This window comes from Rhineura floridana, chromosome 3 (assembly GCF_030035675.1).
Source record: "Rhineura floridana isolate rRhiFlo1 chromosome 3, rRhiFlo1.hap2, whole genome shotgun sequence".
Lineage (NCBI taxonomy): Eukaryota > Metazoa > Chordata > Lepidosauria > Squamata > Rhineuridae > Rhineura > Rhineura floridana.
In genome coordinates, this window is record NC_084482.1 from 90,660,733 (window position 1) to 90,678,661 (window position 17,929).

A 17,929-nucleotide genomic window follows, 5' to 3' on the forward strand; every position below is an offset into this window, starting at 1 on the left:
GCTGTCAGCTAGGCAGCAGGCAGGGGCTGCTGCTGGGGCTCCCTGTGGGGGGGGGCTGGACGGGCTCGGTGGCGGTCCGAAGGCACCCAGGCAGCAGACGTGGGCCACGAGGGTGGCCTTGCTTGGGTCGGGTCGGGTCAGTGGAGGAACGTCGTCATCATCGTCCTCTTCAGCTCTGTCTGACGGTGCTTCCTCCTCCTGCGCCTGACTGGGAAAAGGAAGGCGGGCGGGCGGGGAGAGCCTTCAGCAGCATACGCATGCATGAATCACACATGCGTGGCTGAGGAGGCCCTTGAAAACCGGAGATCTACCTATTTAGCTTAAATATGGCCGGAGGCCGGAGAGGGCCCCCTTATGGCAGAGACTCCGGCCGTTTGCCGGAGATCTGGCAACCCTATCCAGGAGAGAGGAGACATCCCTTTGTCTCTGCTCTCTCCAAGCCATGAGGCTGACTCCCGCACCTGGGCGTTACACCTCCAACTTAGTTCATTAGAACTAGGTTTGCTTTTCTATCTACTATGTATTTCTATAAATAAAGTAGCTTTTCTTATTTTACTAAGTCTCCAGTCTCAGTGATGCTGATGCAGGGTAAAAGCCTGCTTTCTTAGGTAAACGCATACACACGCTGGCACACTCGCATTTCAACATCTGCTGTTACTCTGCTGCTGTGGTGTTGCTTTAAACGAAATTAACCACACAAATTACACACAACACAACACTGGGTTGGGTGAGGTAATGGGGTTGTTTGACTATCATGATGCATTGACTGGTACTTTCCCTGCATGGCTGATGTGGGAGCGTGATTCTGTTCAACATCATGGTTGATGGGTAGTGAGACAGTTGCCCAAGAAACTGTGGGAGAATCTGTCACTGTTGCTATGTTGGCTTTTGTTTCCATAACCATTGGTTCTACTGTTGGTTGACCTTAAGATTGCAGTTGCATTTCACTGGCATAATGCTCCCTAGCATAGCAAGACAGCAGGATCATCCTGCTGGAACTGGCTAATAACCAAAAACTACAAAGGTACTTACTAATTTATCTTCTTGAATCATACTATAATGTACCACCAGTAAGTCTGAATTAGCAGAACTATGAGCTAAGTGAATGAAACTGAGACTGTAGTCTCATTCTGTAAATCTTCCTGATCATTAACTATACCATACAGAAATTTACTGTGGCAACACATTTTTCTCTGTTAGAGCCAAAGATGGCACCTTGGCTTTCTATAGGAGACATGAAGGGCTGAATGAAGGGCTGGGACTTAACTACCTCAGTCCATAGGTCTTCCCATAAAGTATTTCTCCCACATACGTATAAAAGACTAGCAGCACAATTCTATGCATGTTTATTCAGAAGAATCTCCCTTGTGTTAGTGGTCTTACTCCCCAGTAAGTGTGTTTAAGACTGCAGCCTAGGTGTGATAATCAGTACAAAAGACCAGGTTTTATGAATCAACATTTTAAAGAGCAAGATATAAATGTTTAATTGTTAAAACTTAAGCAAATTAAAACTGCTATGGGGTATTATTTATATCTTGCTCTTTAAAAAGAGAAGACACTGTACTATACTAAGATAACATATGCAAAGCACTTGGAACATTCAGCTATATAAGTGGTGATGATGATGAAGCATTAACTCACTGCCCCCTGAATGTTGGGTTTAATATTTGAGGGAAGGAATTTTATTTCAAAGCAGCTTTTAAAAACAAAACTGACCCTTTGCAAGGCTCATCTAAAGACTAAAGACTGCTGTGATGTTCCTATATTAATGTATATATGGTAAGTGTTGGTTGTTTAGAAGATACATGGTAAGTGGAGTGAAAGAGGAGGGGGAGTGAATGGGCAGTAGAATGCGAGATGATTGGCTGAGTGTTTAAAATGGCTGAACGTATAAAAGGAAGAGTGAGAGTGGAATCTGGGTGGTGGATGAGGTGAAACTGAGTGGGTTACTTGGTGGGGTTTAGAGAGTTGTTTGCCAGGAGAGAGTGGAGAAGGAGGGGGGTGGAGTTCGGATTAGTATTGAGTAAAACCATATGCTTATGTGCCTTAAGAAGAAATCTTGTTAATCTTGTTAGCTTTGTTATCTTTAATAAATACTTAATTTGGTTTACCAAAGGCCTGATCCTTGGCTGGGGTTTCACAGACCAGAAGGGAGGGTAAGGTAATGACCAAGGCTGAAGGGAAACTGTAACAAATGGTGGCAGCGGTGAAGAGAATAACAATACCAGTATTCAGAGTCTCTGGGAATGCTAGTATTAGGACGTGACTGGTGGTTGCCTAGCAGGGGGATCTGTTGAGATCTGTGCTAGAGCGGGGAGAGAAAAAATAAAAAAGGACAGTCCGGACTGGTGGAGTCCCTGGTGGTGCCTAGTGACAGGCAGTAGCCACGCGCAGGTAGGAACTTGACAGGGAGAGCCAGGGAAGGGCGTCACAACTGCCTACAGAATATGTTCAGAATCTTATGCTTTTGCTAGTGTTGTGATTTTGCCAAAACATGGACTAAAATGACTGCATGGAAAACGTGGCATACACTGTAACTAATACACATATTTAAAATTAAATATTCATACTGATGAATAGATAGCAGCAAAGAAACCCTAAGGTTACAACAGCATTGGCATAAATATATACAAGCACATTATTCTCACTCCAAACAAACATTTTTACTTGGAAGTAAGTTCCATTGATTTCACCACTTTGTTTTTCTGAATCTGTTCCATCGCCAGTTTAACCCCATATTATGCTGATGATACTCACCTCTTGTAAAAGTTTATTACAGTCAAAGACCAGACAAGATACTCACCTCTATTTCTCCATTACATTTGAATCAAGAGAGGCTGTGCAAGCCCTGGACCGGTGCCTAGATGCAGTGGTGGACTAGATGAGGGTCAATAAATTGAGCTTGAGTCCTAGAAGAACAGAAGTCTTGGGGTGGGTGGTTCCTGTGTCTGGGAGATAGGTCAATTACGTGTCCTGGATAGGGTTGCACTCCCTCGAAGGAGCAAGTATGCAATTTAGGCTTATAACTTGGTCCATCTTTGTCATAAGAACATAAGAACATAAGAAGAGCCTGCTGGATCAGGCCAGTGGCCCATCTAGTCCAGCATCCTGTTCTCACAGTGGCCAACCAGGTGCCTGGGGGAAGCCCGCAAGCAGGACCCGAGTGCAAGAACACTCTCCCCTCCTCAGGCTTCCAGCAACTGGTTTTCAGAAGCATGCTGCCTCTGACTAGGGTGGCAGAGCACAGCCATCACGGCTAGTAGCCATTGATAGCCCTGTCCTCCATGAATTTGTCTAATCTTCTTTTAAAGCCATCCAAGCTGGTGGCCATTACTGCATCTTATGGGAGCAAATTCCATAGTTTAACTATGCGCTGAGTAAAGAAGTTCTTCCTTTTGTCTGTCCTGAATCTTCCAACATTCAGCTTCTTTGAATGTCCACGAGTTCTAGTATTATGAGAGAGGGAGAAGAACTTTTCTCTATCCACTTTCTCAATGCCATGCATAATTTTATACACTTCTATCATGTCTCCTCTGACCCGCCTTTTCTCTAAACTAAAAAGCCCCAAATGCTGCAACCTTTCCTCGTAAGGGAGTCGCTCCATCCCCTTGATCATTCTGGTTGCCCTCTTCTGAACCTTTTCCAACTCCAGAATATCCTTTTTGAGATGAGGCGACCAGAACTGTACACAGTATTCCAAATGCGGCCGCACCATAGATTTATACAACGGCATGATGATATCGGCTGTTTTATTTTCAATACCTTTCCTAATCACTAGAGGCTCAAGTGAGCTCTGTGGTCAGAAGTGCTTTCTGCCAGCTTCATCTGGTACGCCTACTGTGGCTGTTCCTGGATAGTGATAACCTGACCACAATGGTCCATGCATTGATAACCTTTATGTGGGGCTACCCTTGTATCTGGTCCAGAAGCTGCAACTAGTGCAGAATGCAATGGTCAGACTGCTCACAGGAGCAGATTACTAGCAATATGTTACCCCACTGCTGAAAGAGTTGTACTGGTTGCCAATTTGCTACCAGGCCAGGTTCAGAGTACTTGTGTTAATTCACAAAGCCCTAACAACTTGGGCCCAAAGTACCTTAAGGATTGTTTGACTCCATATGTTCCATCTCGGTCACTGAGATCTTCTGATGTGGCACTCTTAGCAGTTTCTCACAGCCCCGAGGTTCTGTTGATCTCCACCAGGGACTGAGCCTTTAGTGTGGCAGGCCCTGCCCCATGGAAATCCCTACCAATAGAGGTTCTGCAGGTACCATTCCTTCTTTCTTTCAGGCATCACCTGACAAATGAACTTTTTGACCAGGCCTTTTAATATGAATCTTCTTTTCCAATCAATGCCATTCTTATGGATGCTTTTATTGTTTTTACTGACACTTTTATTGGTTTTTAATTCTATCAGGTTTTGTATGTTGTAATGCCACCTTGATATACTATTATAAAAAGTGCAGCTTATAAATATTTTAATAAATAAAATGAATAAATACTAGTAGACAAATGTTACATTTGAACAGAATTAAATCTATCCTCGCTAATGACAAAGTTTGACAACTTTGCTTCATCATTGATTTTTAAGTTTATATCTTGCTGTTCTGTCCAAAATGGGAAGCTTTAAGTGGCTTACAATGTATCAATTAAATACTGTCAAGACAATAAAAATATATAATAAACATTAGGAATGGGGTTCACTGCCTAATTCCGATCTGCTTGTATTCCAATAGTCCTAGTCCATTGTTCCATCCCAATCCGCCCTTTTTTTGTTCCTGCTTGCTTTGGCACTTCCCAATTCAATCTGCTGTTCTGGGGGGGGGGTGGTTGCAAAACAAAATCCCATAATTGTTAATGTAAATGCCTATGTAAATGATTACGGTGTTCCATGTGGTTTATTTTTTCTTATTTGTCACACCTACACACTGTTACAAATGCATCAACACAGATTATTATGAAGATAATTACATAAAACTGGGAAACACATTTTTAAAAAATCCATGCTGATCACAGCCACGGCCCACCACAAAAAATCCTTGCCGATTACCACCACAGCCCACCGCAAGAAATCAGTGCCAGTCTGAAAAGATAGCGGACTGTCAAATTCAGTCGGAATCTATTCTCCTCCATCCCTAAAAAAAATCAACAGCTTTCCATTAAAAATGAATTCCTAGATTAACTATTCAAAAATGTATGACCACATTCGAAGCACACACATTATGACTACACATTATCTAGTTTCAGAAGGCTCTGAAGAATCAAATTCTGGCACATCACCTTAAAGAGAGATTTCCACAATTTTGCCAGCAAATGAAAAAATGATATGTTTTAGCAATTTTTCTCTCACTAGTAAATGGCACTCAGGTCAGAGCCACTTTTGCAGCTAATATGGGCAAGGGCATTCTCTAGTGTATGCTAGGAGCATGTTGCAAAGGGTTCTAAAGAGATAGCCATCAACACATTTAACTGTGTCCAGAAGGTAAGAGTCAGCTATTGCAAAATACTGGTCTTGTGTGCTCTCAATGTTCTATTCCAAGTAGAGGGGGAAGAGTTGGGCCAAAGGCCTTATTTCAAACAAAAAATTGTAAGGGACCAATTTAGGGAGAAGCAAATTTTGGACAACCAAGGATGTCTGTTTGCAATGAACATGTCTTACACCATCCGGAAGGTACTTCTTCACTGCCAGAGGAAGCAGACAAAGAGCGCAAAGCAGGCATGGAAGGAGGAGCCCCATGTAGAATACAATGCACCAATAGCTGGTCTTCAAGGTTCCCAAAAGGTGAATTATAGTTGCCATGCTCCTGTTCTGCAAAATAGCTAACTAGTGTTATCAGATGCTGCTGATAAAAAAGAGCTCCTTCTGAATACTGCCACTTGGGTCTTCAGGAGCAGGCGTTGAACCAGCTATATCTGAAACATGGAACTCAGTAACTCCCATCATCATCATGGTTACCTTTTTCAATCTGCACACTTTTTTCCTGCATAAATTGATGCATACAATAAACCAGTTGTACAAGTCAGTCACCATAAGCACAAAGTGCTGGTGTGGCTGTGACTTGCAGCAAGGACCTCGCTCACAGAATTGATGGCTCACACAGCAGTAATTAGGATTCAAAGTATAGTGAAGCAGACTTGTGATTTATCCCTATTCCCAATAACCCCTTTAAGACGTAGGTAGAGAGAGATAATAGGGCAAGACACAGGATCTTCACACTTCACAGTACCTACTACCCATATTAGCAGAATGCACCCAGAGAATTGGCTGCGTTAGCCTATTGCAGCAAATACAACAAACAGTTGTGAGGCACTTTAAAGATTCCCACATTCAATGCAACAGATACTTTTGTGGGCCACAGTGATTGCAGTAGTTGTTCACCAACATGTGAAGGTATGTATGCCCCAAATACAAAGAGAAGAAAAACAATTCTTTTAAGCATAGAAAGAAAATAGCACCAAGTGTGTCCCTGTACCACAGAGAAACACAAATTAATAGAGAATTTAGTCGATCTCACTGTGGTCCTCTGCTGACTAGTAGCCACTGGAAACAAACAGGCAGTAGTGTAAGCAAATGCCTAATGAGTGTCAGCTCTTCACTGAGACAGCAGTGTCAGTGGGGGTGCAGGCAGGGCTGGAAATTCCTTGGTAATTGCCAGGCCATAAGTCCTCAGCCGGCAGCTTGGCTATAAATCTGCCAGGCTAGCAAGGAGGAAGCAAGATAAGGGCAGAGGCCGTTCAAAGCTTACGTGCCAAGCCAGAAATCCAGAAGAGACGTCAGTGAAGGTCCGGGTCTAGTTTGCTGAGAGATCAGTCCAAGTCAAGGTTCAGGGGATAGGAAGACACACAGTGGTCACGCCTGACGTTGTAGTCAGCAACAAGCTGAAGCCAAGGTTTGACTTTTAAGGAGCAGGTTTGTCAGCAGGTGTGAGCCATCAGCGTTTTGGCCTTACGTGGACAGGCCTGCCCCTCTTGTGCCTGACCTTCTGCTGTCTACGTTCTGCAGGTGAGGGGGGAGTATCCTGTTCACTGTCTGTGTCTGGCTGAAGGGCTTCAGCTGTGTCTGGGGTGTTCTGCAGCTGAGGAGGAGAAGGAGCTGGGTTCTCAGGAGTTTCCTCTGTTTCTCCTTCTGGGTCTGCTGCTTCTGGGTCTGCTGCTGTTACTCCCGAGTCATCCTCGTCTGATGAGTCCTCTGACGGGGCCATGACAATAAGGGAGAAATACTTTCTATAGCAAACCAGCCATTCAAGGGACTTGTTGAAACCAAACTTGACAGGGTCAAGTACCACAGAATTTAGTCTCAACAAAACTTGCAGGGTGCTAGTTCATAAAAGAAATTAGCTGTCCCTCTTCAGGTGTCAATTTACACTGCTGATACCACCAATGGCAGCTAGTCAGCAATGGCAGCTACCCACTTCTGTCTCTAGCACTGCTTGATGCTTTGATCTCCCTCTGCATTAAAAATAAATAAACTGAGGCTGTATCAGCATACATATTCAGGATGCAACCCTATACAAACATACATGGGAGTAAGTCTCAGTGAACTCAATAAGGCTTACTTCTGGGTAGAAACGCAAACACTTGTGCTGTCAGGTGACCATTTTGGCCCACAAAAGTTATTATTATGTCACCATAATATATTTTTCCTACACCCACTTCACATACCTAATAAGGGCTCTTTCATTCAACAGCCTTCCCTAAGAGAAACCTGTGTCCCCGCTGGCCCTCAGGATTTTTTCCTTCTTCTCGGGTTTAATGGCGAAGCAAGGCCAGGCCTCAGGATTTCATTTCTAAAGTGAAAGGTCCTGGGGCTCAAGGCTGCCTCGAAGCCAAATCCTCTACGGCACAGTTCCTCCCCTCAATTCAGTTAAAGCAGTACGGGAGAATGACTTTCATTCGATATGAAGGGAAAGGCATGCTGCACAGACTCTACAGGTGTTAATTAGCACAGGAAAGCTTGGTTGACTATATCATCGCTATCCTAAATGTCTTTGCAGAAGCATATGGAAAGCTTGAGCTCTTACTTAATATTAAAAAAAACCAAAGTGCTTCATCAACAGGTGCGAACTAGTCCCTCTGTAGCACCATCAATCCAGCTTAATGGTGTGACATTGGAGAACGTTGATCATTTCCCTTATGTTGGCAGCCATCTCTCTGTAAAAGCTGACATCGATGCTGAAATTCAACATGATCTGAGCTCTGCGAGTGCCACATTCTCCCGAATGAAGCGTAGAGCGTTTGAGGATCGGGATATTTGCAGGGAGACCAAAATGCTTATTTACAAAGCCATTGTACTACCGATGTTACGGTACACCTGTGAAACATGGACCATTTATAAACGCCACTCCCAACTTCTTGAAAGATTCCACCAACACTGCCTCTGGAAAATTCTGCAAATTACTTGGGAAGACAGACAGACTAATGTTAGTGTTTTGGAAGAAGCAAAGACTACCAGTGTTGAAACAATGATCCTTCAACATCAACTTTGCTGGACCGGTCATGTTGTTTGAATGCCTGATCACTGTCTTCCAAAGCAGCTACTTTACTCCCAACTTAAGGATGGGAAACGGAATATCGGTGGACAGCAAAAGAGGTTTAAAGATGTTCTTAAAGCGAACCTAAAAAGATGTAACATGAGCATCGAGAACTGGGAAATCTTGGCCCATGAACGTCCCAAATGGAGGTTGGCTATTATCAAAGGTGCTGTGGACTTCAAAGAAGCACAAATACAAGGTGAACGGGACAAACGAGCTAAGCAGAAGGCACGTCAAACAAATCCTCATTGTGACCATCTATCTGGAAGCCTATGTCCTCACTGTGGGAGGCTGTGTGGATCCAGAATTGGCCTCCACAATCACTTACGGACCCACTGTTAAAGACCTTATCTTGGAAGATAATCTTACTCGGCCACAAGTGATTGCCATTGAATGACTGCTGCTGTGAATGGTCACTGTGCTTATCCAGTGAGGTGTATCTGTCTCCCTTGCTACTGACTTTCAGGAGGAATTTGAAAACATTCCTGTTTACCCAGGCATTTGAAAGGTGAAGGGGACTGCTCCTGGCAACCCAAAGATCATTGATGAAAGAATGTTTTAAACTGTGTTTTAGTATGTTTAGAATGTTTTTAAAACATGTAATGTGTTTAGTATGTTTTTCTTTTCTTGTCAAATTGTTGAAAATTGCCTTTGGAAAGAACAGCAAAATATAAATTCAATAAATAATTATTATAATAATCTTGTGCACATTTAAATGCTGCACAGAAATGTCACATATTGCAACATAGCCATTTGGCCCCACTGTTTTACATTTTATTTATACACCTACCAGCGGAGTATCTGGTTTCATGCATCTGATGAATTGTGCTGACCAGCCCACAAAAGCTTACACCTTAATAAATGCATTAGTCTTAATGATGTCACCAGGGCCACCAAGAGATGGGTATGAAGATACAGATGTACTGGGCCCCATATGCAACAGGTGTCCCAGACTGTCACCTTTCATTTTTAAAAAAGAGTAAGCGTCTAACCCTCTTAGAAATGGAATTATGAAGCAAAATGCAAGCTCCCCCTATCCCCACAATTTCTGTGAGATGAGCCAGCCTGGCTGCTCCTGCCTTTCAGTGTAGTTAACCAATGAGTGAAGTCACAGCTGTGATTGATGAGCGAGTTGTTCAGACACCAGGAATCCCTACAGTCCAAAACATTTCCCTGAACATTTCTTTCTGGCTGGTGGCTCCTTGTAATCTGTTTGAGATCAGGTCCTCCTCATAAGTTATTTTCTGAAGATTCTCCTACACAGTAAGTGAGGGTGGATATTAAAGAATCCCACGGAATACACGTCTACTCAGAAATAAGTATCTTTTTGTTTAATGGGCTTAAGCAGGTATGGGATTGTAGCCTAGGCTTTCTTGTGAGCAAGGGGCAAGTAAGCTCACTTGAATACAATCTAAACACACAAGATCATGCCAGATTGGTTGAAGCATGGAGGTGCACTAAAGGGGGGGGAGAGAACAAAACATGCCCCTTTACAAAGAAAGTCTCATCACTTTAGTCAAAGGAGGCAAAATGTGATGCCTGTGATACAGGCACCAAGTCCCCTTTTGCAGTCATTTTATACATTCTTCTATATCTTCACAACAGCCATGTGAGGTAGGTTCAGATGGGAATTGTTAACTGGTCTAAGGCAGAAAATGAGCAAAACAATACGCGAGTTTAAAATATGAAAATGTACACGTTCAAAGTACTTTTTTGCTTGCTGTAAAAAAATCAGGAGTGGAATGTAACCATCAAAGCATGGGGTGGTGGTGGCTGTTTTCCTGGCTTTGGGTGCACTTTATTTCTAGTGTCTCATCACCTTTTTTTTGGCCTGCGGTATATTACAAATTATGCAGTTACAGATGCTACTTCTTAATACACATCAAGTTGTCCAAGTGTTTTGTTGCTGTTGTTTTTACAGCATGGGCAGTGCAATGGAGAGAAATGTTCACTATGTGCTTCATAACTGGAGTGTGTGTTGTTTCTAGGGAAATGCAGCAGTGGGACGGGGGGGTCTGGTTGATGTGGGGAGGGGTGATTAGTTACTTACCTCCTATGGGGGGAATATGGGGGTTCCTGAGAGTGGGTTAGTGCTGCTGTTATTCAAAGAGATCAAAGTGGTGTACATGGCTCTCCCCCCACAACACGCCTGTAAAGTAGGTTAGGCTAAGAGGTACTGACTGGCCCAAGGGCACCAAGCGAACTTCATGGCTGAGGAGGGATTTCAAATCCTTTTTGCTCAAAAATGAAAAAAGAAAAAAACTGCTATCTTTATTATGAAGTGTTAACAAATAACTACAACAAATGAAGCGTTTCCTTTTTAACTATTTAAATCTTGAATTTATCTCAGCATGAGCATCTCAACAGAACTGCTGTAAATGTTAAATCACTTTTAATTCGTAAGCTAGGAGTGCCTTTCACCAGCTTCAGACAGTAACACAGCTGCAGCTGTTTTTGGACAGGAATAGCCTGACCATTGTTGTCCATGCACTGGTAACCTCCAGATTGGATTACTGTAATGTGCTCTATGTGGGGCTGCCCTTGAGGCTGGTCCAAAAACTGCAGCTGGTGCAAAATGCAGTGGCGAGACTGCTCACTGGGGCAGGGTATCGCCAACATGTCACCCCGCTGCTGAAAGAATTGCACTGGCTGCCCATTTGCTACCGGGCCAAGTTCAAGGTTCTAGTTCTGGTGTACAAAGCCCTATACAGCTTGGGACCAGGATATCTGAAAGACCTTACCCCTTATATGCCCAGTCGATCACTGCTCTGTGCAGGTGAAGGCCTCCTGCAGACACCATATTATCAGGAGGTCTATTCTATACAACATAGGAAACAGACCTTTAGCATGACACACCTACCCTATGGAATTCCCTACCCTTAAATATTAGACAGGGGCCATCTCTGTTATCTTCTCAGTGGTGGCCCCCGAGTTATGGAACGCCCTCCCTGATGAGATACACCTGGCGCCTTCTTTGTTATCCTTTCGGCGCCAGGTAAAGACCTACCTCTTTGCTCAGGCATTTTAATTTAATTTTATTTTAATTTGTCTTTGTCTTGATTTTGTTTCTATATTTTACAGTGTATTGTTATCATGTTATCATGTTTATTGTATTTTAATCTGTTTTTACCTTTTTGTACACCGCCCTGAGAGCTAGAAAGCTATAGGGTGGTTTAGAAATCTAATAAAATAAAATAAATAAATAAATAAAATAAATAATAAAATCTTTTCGGTGCCTATTGAAGACCTTCCTCTTTCAACAAGCCTTTTAAGTAGAGATTTTTAAACCTTTTTTCAAATGTTTATAAAGCTTTTTTAAAAATGTTTTTAATATGTTTTGTTTTAATGGTTGTTGTGTTTTAATATATTTTGAAGTCTGTTTTTACAATGTTTTATAGTGTTTTAGTGCTTTTGTCTGCAGCCCTGGCCTACTACTAGGAGAAAGGGCAGGATATAAATCAAATAAATAAATAAATAAAATTCACTCCATCTGAAATACCCTGCCTCATCTTGTACTGAATAGATCATTGCCAGCCTAAGATCAGCAGAAGAAATAGCTACAGTAACATAATTTGTTTACAATTCATAGATTCTTTGCATGGTTTACGGTTGGCATCAGACAACAGCAGGGTTGTCCTTTGGAGCACAATCAAATGATTGGAGAGTCTTCCTTCCACAGTGGCAGGCAGATATAAAACAGAGTAAGTTTGTTTGTTATAGTATGGAATTATGAGGAAAGTTTCACCCGCTGATGTTCTATCTGTAGAATCTTTTTACATGCGTGTGACCCCTGCATTATTTTTGGAACTCCACTCCCACCCCAGAAAATCCTGCTGGCACCCCTCGGTGTCACAATGAAATTAAATGCTGCCAAGTAGCCCCCACTGATAAGACTGGTGATCACTGTACTTACCCAGTGGAGGGACGCCAGGGATCCAGTTGCTACTGCTGCTGCTGCTACTAAAGCTGAGGCGCATCGCTACTTCAAGCGGGACAGACTCTGTATTGCCCATGGCTAGGCGGTGCGGTCGTCCCCAGAGGAGGAGGAAGGAGACGCTGCAGAAAAGAAGGCACGGGGGTCTCCTCTTCCGACGTGTGCAGGGCTGGCTCGGGACTTCTACGAACCTTGGTCTTTGGCAACTGCAAGTTCTCCCGCCAGATCGCGCGTTCAAACGTGGCACGTGGGTGAGGAGACTAGCCAATGGACAGCGGCGCGGAGCACCTGCCAAATGGGCGGACGCAAGGCTTGCCGTTTGCCCCGCGGGGCTTGGAAGGGCTCCGCTGCCAGAGAGGATTCTTCTCAGTAGCTGGGAGGCTGCTGCGTCATCACTGCCGTCGCTATTGGAGCGTTGCAGGGCGGCAAAAAAGGCTATCGTTATGAATTAGCCTTTCGCATCACACCTGATCCTAAAAAAAAGAAGACAACTCTTAAAGGGCCAGCGTCATATACTCTTCCTTCAGTTCATAAAATCTATATACATATATGTGTGCGCGCCTGTGTACAGAGACTGCGTGTGAGAGAATTAGAAGAGTGTGTGTTAGTTTCAAGGCTTGCGTTTTAGACCCTGGCTTGTCCTCTTATCAAAGCGTAAAACAGGACTAAAGCGCTAGCAAGTGCCAATCGAGCAGTGCTTTCTGAAACTTCTGTTTTCTTTGCCGCCTCTTTTGCGCGCGCTCGCGGCTTGCGTTGTTTCTCCAGCCCGCCTCTCCACAAACAAATAATGTCGGAAGGAGTAGGGCGCAGGGCTGAGTCGAGAACGACTGAGGAAGGGATTAATGCTGAAGCTTTCCTTCCCGGCGTTGTCATTGTGGGACCCTGTTTTACAGAGAGAAGATGCGCGCCCTGCTATAAGGGGCTGTGTGACTGCGGGTGTGGTGAAGAGTAGTGCTGAGTGGATTCCCGTAACAAGGGGGTGGGGTGGGATAGGAAGGCCACTTCCAGGCTGTCTCTATTTGCCTGTATCAATCCATACCGGGCAAATTTGGGCTGCTCAGTTAAAGATAAATTGACGCTCCAAGTGTGGGATAACAATTGCTTGACGCGACCTCCTTTAATCTCCCCGCAAACTTTGTGCAGACAAATCAACCCAATAAGCAGGTTGTCTGGAAGCGTTTGGAGTCCTGCCTAGCTGGATCATTGGTCCCCCTAGTATTGGCACTACACTGACTGGCAGCAGCTCTCCAGGGTCTCATACAGGAGTCTACTTTCTGGGCCTGGAAATGCCCATTGAACCTGGGACCCTTTGGATGCAAAGTGTGTTGAAATCTCTACCATTGAGCCAGGGCCCTTCCTGTGAAGAGATCTGTATTATTAGTGCTTTTAGCAAGTATATTAAAAACAAAACATTCTTCTATTGCCCTTTGCTGTGTTTGTATTCTGCTTTTGTTTGGGCGCACGTTTTGGGCATAAAAGGAGGTTACAGACTGTGGCTGAAGGCAGGAAAGCAAAGTTGTGACAAAGGGTAGGCAGAGTATTGGTTTTTCAAAGGGACAATATTTGATGGGGAGGGGCTTGTTTCTGGCTGACTATTCTCATCACTTCATGCTATAGCAGTAGTGTAGTGGCAAATTCAGAAGTGCAGGGTCCCTTCATGTTAGTCACGGCCCTGCTCCCCCCCCCTTTTTTTGCTTCTGCGTTAAGAATGAGATCCTTTTTAAAACTTCTCTCACAACAACAGATATCCCTAGGAACCAATCAGTATGAAAGGGAAATGTTACCTGCTGAGAAGAGGCTTCTCGTGGCTGACTCACCTCCTTCCACTCTGATTGGCTCCAAGACTCCCCGAGACTCTGGACGACTACACCCCTGTGCTATAGTCATCATAACTGAATGAGTCCCAAATAGCCTTCACATGTTACTGTTAGGAAGAAGTTCCATGTAGCAGCAAGGTCACACAGTTCCCTCTGCTTCACCCCAGACATACATATATTAAGTGTGGATGTGTGAGCTGGGGAAGTCTTCACATTTAGGCTTACCTGGAATAATATGTACATCATCAACACAATGAGTCTCCCTGACTACATGTAGACCCCTTTTATTTGAGGAATGTATTAAGGAAACTATAGATATGTATAGATAAGTGCCTATTAATTTAATTTCACTATGAATATTGTCATTTTGGGACAAGCCGGACCTGTACAAAAGGGACAGGCTCCACTTGAACCAGAATGGAACCAGACTGCTGGCACTTAAAATTAAAAAGGTGGCAGAGCAGCTTTTAAACTGACTGAGGGGGGAAACCCGACAGGAGCTGAGAAAGGTCCGGTTCGGAATAAACCTCCCCCCTGGGATAAAAACCAAAGAAATGATGAAATTTTAAAGGGGGTAGGCCTAGAAGTAGGCATTGTGAGAGCAGGGGCACAGGATATCAATTCAGAAGGGCAAAATTACCACAGGCCAAACCACAAGTGCCAAAGACACTTGAAGAGAGACACTGCTTACAAGTGTCTGTACGCTAATGCTAGGAGCCTCCGAACCAAGATGGGAGAACTGGAGTGTTTGGTCTTAGAGGAGAGCATTGATATAGTGAGCATAACGGAGACCTGGTGGAATGGAGAAAACCAGTGGGATACGGTTATCCCTGGATATAAACTATATCGGAAGGACAGGGAAGGATGTATTGGTGGCAGTGGCGCTCTATACGTGAAAGAAGGCATTGAATCCAGCAAGCTCGAAACCCCAAAAGATGCAGACTCCTCCACAGAATCGTTGTGGGTGGTGATACCATGCCCCAGGAGTGATTTAATACTGGGAATGATTTATCATCCCCCTGATCAAAATGCTCAGGGAGACCTTGAGATGAGATATGAAATTGAGGAACCATCCAAACTAGGAAATGTGGTAGTAAAAGGTGACTTCAACTACCCAGACATAGGGCTCATCCAGACGACTGCAAAATGTGTGACACGCCCGCTATGTGTGTTCATTATTTTTCAGTCGTCCAAATGACGTCTCGCGCTGTTATGCATTTTCGCAGGTTAAATCCGCTCCTTGCAATACCGGCAAAAATGCGATTTGCTCTTTAAAATCGGGAATCATCCACTGTGCCTTCAGGAGTTAGTATGCAATACCTCGGACTTTACAGCTGATGGGTTGTTCTTGGGCGTTTCCCCTTGCCCCTTCTCCTCATTCCAGCCAATCACGTATCTGCACTTTTGCGCATGTGCAAGAATAAGCCCGGGAAAATTGAACCAATCATCGCAATGGTGGGGTGTTGGGGGGGGTGTCTGTGCGCAGATGCATTTTATTTTTTGCCAGCCTGCAAACTGGGCGGCCGCTCCGGGTGAGATCTGCAGTGCACAGCAAGCGAGAAAGGTGGGGTGGTCGGTTTCAGCCTGCCTGGGGAAAGCTTTGTCAATTTCATTGTACTTGCTGGGGTTTTTGCTTCAAATCAGAAAAGCATACATTTGTTTAAGTGTAATATCACAAATACAAACTTAGAAAAGAGCATCTGGTCCGTTTCAAGCCTGCTCCCAAAGCTTTGTCAATTTCATTCTCCTGGGAAGGAAAGGGAGAAGGAGGGGGGGTGACATGTTTCTTGCTTTTTTGGAGAAATAAGTGCAATTGCCAGCGTGTGTATCTCCTTAAATATCAATAAAGGCAGAAAAGCATACATTCATTTAAGCATAATATTACAAATAAGGCAGGCGTGAAACTGACCAGCAGCCTTTCCTTCTGAGGCGATAACTCCTTGACAGCCATATTGTGCTTCGTTGCAAAGGGGGAGAGGAGCATATGTAATTTTTTTGCTGACCAATTGGTTGATAGGGGGAGGTTTTAGAGGCGGAGCTTGGAAAAAGCGAAAAGAATGTAGGGGTCTTACTGCTGCGGGTGCGGGTGCAAAAAAGCGTTTTTTTTTAATTGGGAAAGAGCGTACTAAAAGGAAAAGTGAGGACTACCAGATGACAAACCGAATATGGGAACCGTGGATTATCCCGCTCCGTTTGGATAAGCCCATAGACTGGCCGCATATGTGTTCCAGTCACGACAAAGAAGCAAAATTTCTAGATATTCTAAATGACTATGCCCTAGACCAGTTGGTCATGGAACCAACCAGAGGATGGCAACCCTGGACTTAATCCTCAGTGGGGACCAGGACCTGGTGCGAGATGTAAGTGTTGTCGAACCGATTGGGAGCAGTGACCATAGTGCTATTAAATTAAACATACATGTAAATGGCCAATTGCCAAGAAAATCCAACACGGCCACATTTGACTTCAAAAGAGGAAACTTCACAAAAATGAGGGGAATTGTAAGAAGAAAGCTGAAAAACAAAGTCCAGAGGGCCACACCACTTGAAAATGCTTGGAAGGTGTTTAAAAACACTATATTAGAAGCTCAACTGGAGTGCATACTGCAGATCAGAAAAGTTACCGCCAGGGCCAAGAAGATGCCAGCATGGTTAACGAGCAAAGTCAAGGAAGCTCTTAGAGGCAAAAAGTCTTCCTTCAGAAAATGGAAGTCTTGTCCAAATGAAGAAAATATAAAGGAACACAAACTCTGGCAAAAGAAATGCAAGAAGACAATAAGGGATGCCAAAAAAGAATTTGAGGAGCACATTGCTAAGAACATAAAAACCAACAACAAAAAAATCTATAAATACATTCAAAGCAGGAGACCATCTAGGGAGGCGATTGGACCCTTGGATGATAAGGGAGTCAAAGGTGTACTAAAGAATGATGAGATTGCAGAGAAGCTAAATGAATTTTTTGCATCTTCACAGTGGAAGATATAGGGCAGTTCCCTGAACCTGCACTAACATTTGCAGGAGGGGATTCTGAGGAACTGAGACAAATAGTGGTAACGAGAGAGGAAGTTCTAGGCTTAATAGGCAATATAAAAACTGACAAATCACCGGGCCCAGATGGCATCCACCTGAGAGTTCTCAAAGAACTCAAATGTGAAATTGCTGATCTGCTAACTAAAATATGTAACTTGTCCCTCAGGTCCTCCTCCGTCCGTGCCTGAGGACTGGAAAGTGGCAAATGTAACACCAATCTTCAAAAAGGGATCCAGGGGGATCCCGGAAATTACAGGCCAGCTAGCTTAATTTCTGTCCCTGGAAAACTGGTAGAAAGTATTATTAAAGCTAGATTAACTAGCACATAGAAGAACAAGCCTTGCTGAAGCAGAGCCAGCATGACTTCTGCAAGGGAAAGTCCTGTCTCAGTAACCTATTAGAATTCTTTGAGAGTGTCAACAAGCATATAGATAGAGGTGATCCAGTGGACATAGTGTACTTAGACTTTCAAAAAGCATTTGACAAGGTACCTCACCAAAGACTTCTGAGGAAGCTTACCAGTCATGGAATAAGAAGAGAGGTCCTCTTGTGGATAAGGAATTGGTTAAGAAGCAGAAAGCAGAGAGTAGGACTAAACGGACAGTTCTCCCAATGGAG

General features: G+C 43.8%; 1 protein-coding gene across 1 annotated transcript in view; it reads right to left on the reverse strand.

The window, feature by feature from the left end:
• NEURL1B (neuralized E3 ubiquitin protein ligase 1B) overlaps positions 1–12,902 on the reverse strand; it is a 327,198-nt gene extending 314,296 nt beyond the window's left edge. The window contains exon 1 of the mRNA XM_061616897.1: positions 12,445–12,902. Coding sequence (XP_061472881.1) covers positions 12,445–12,544 — 100 coding nt within the window. The 5' untranslated portion in view covers positions 12,545–12,902. The remainder of the gene's footprint in view (positions 1–12,444) is intronic.
• Between the last annotated feature and the right edge of the window lie 5,027 nt (positions 12,903–17,929).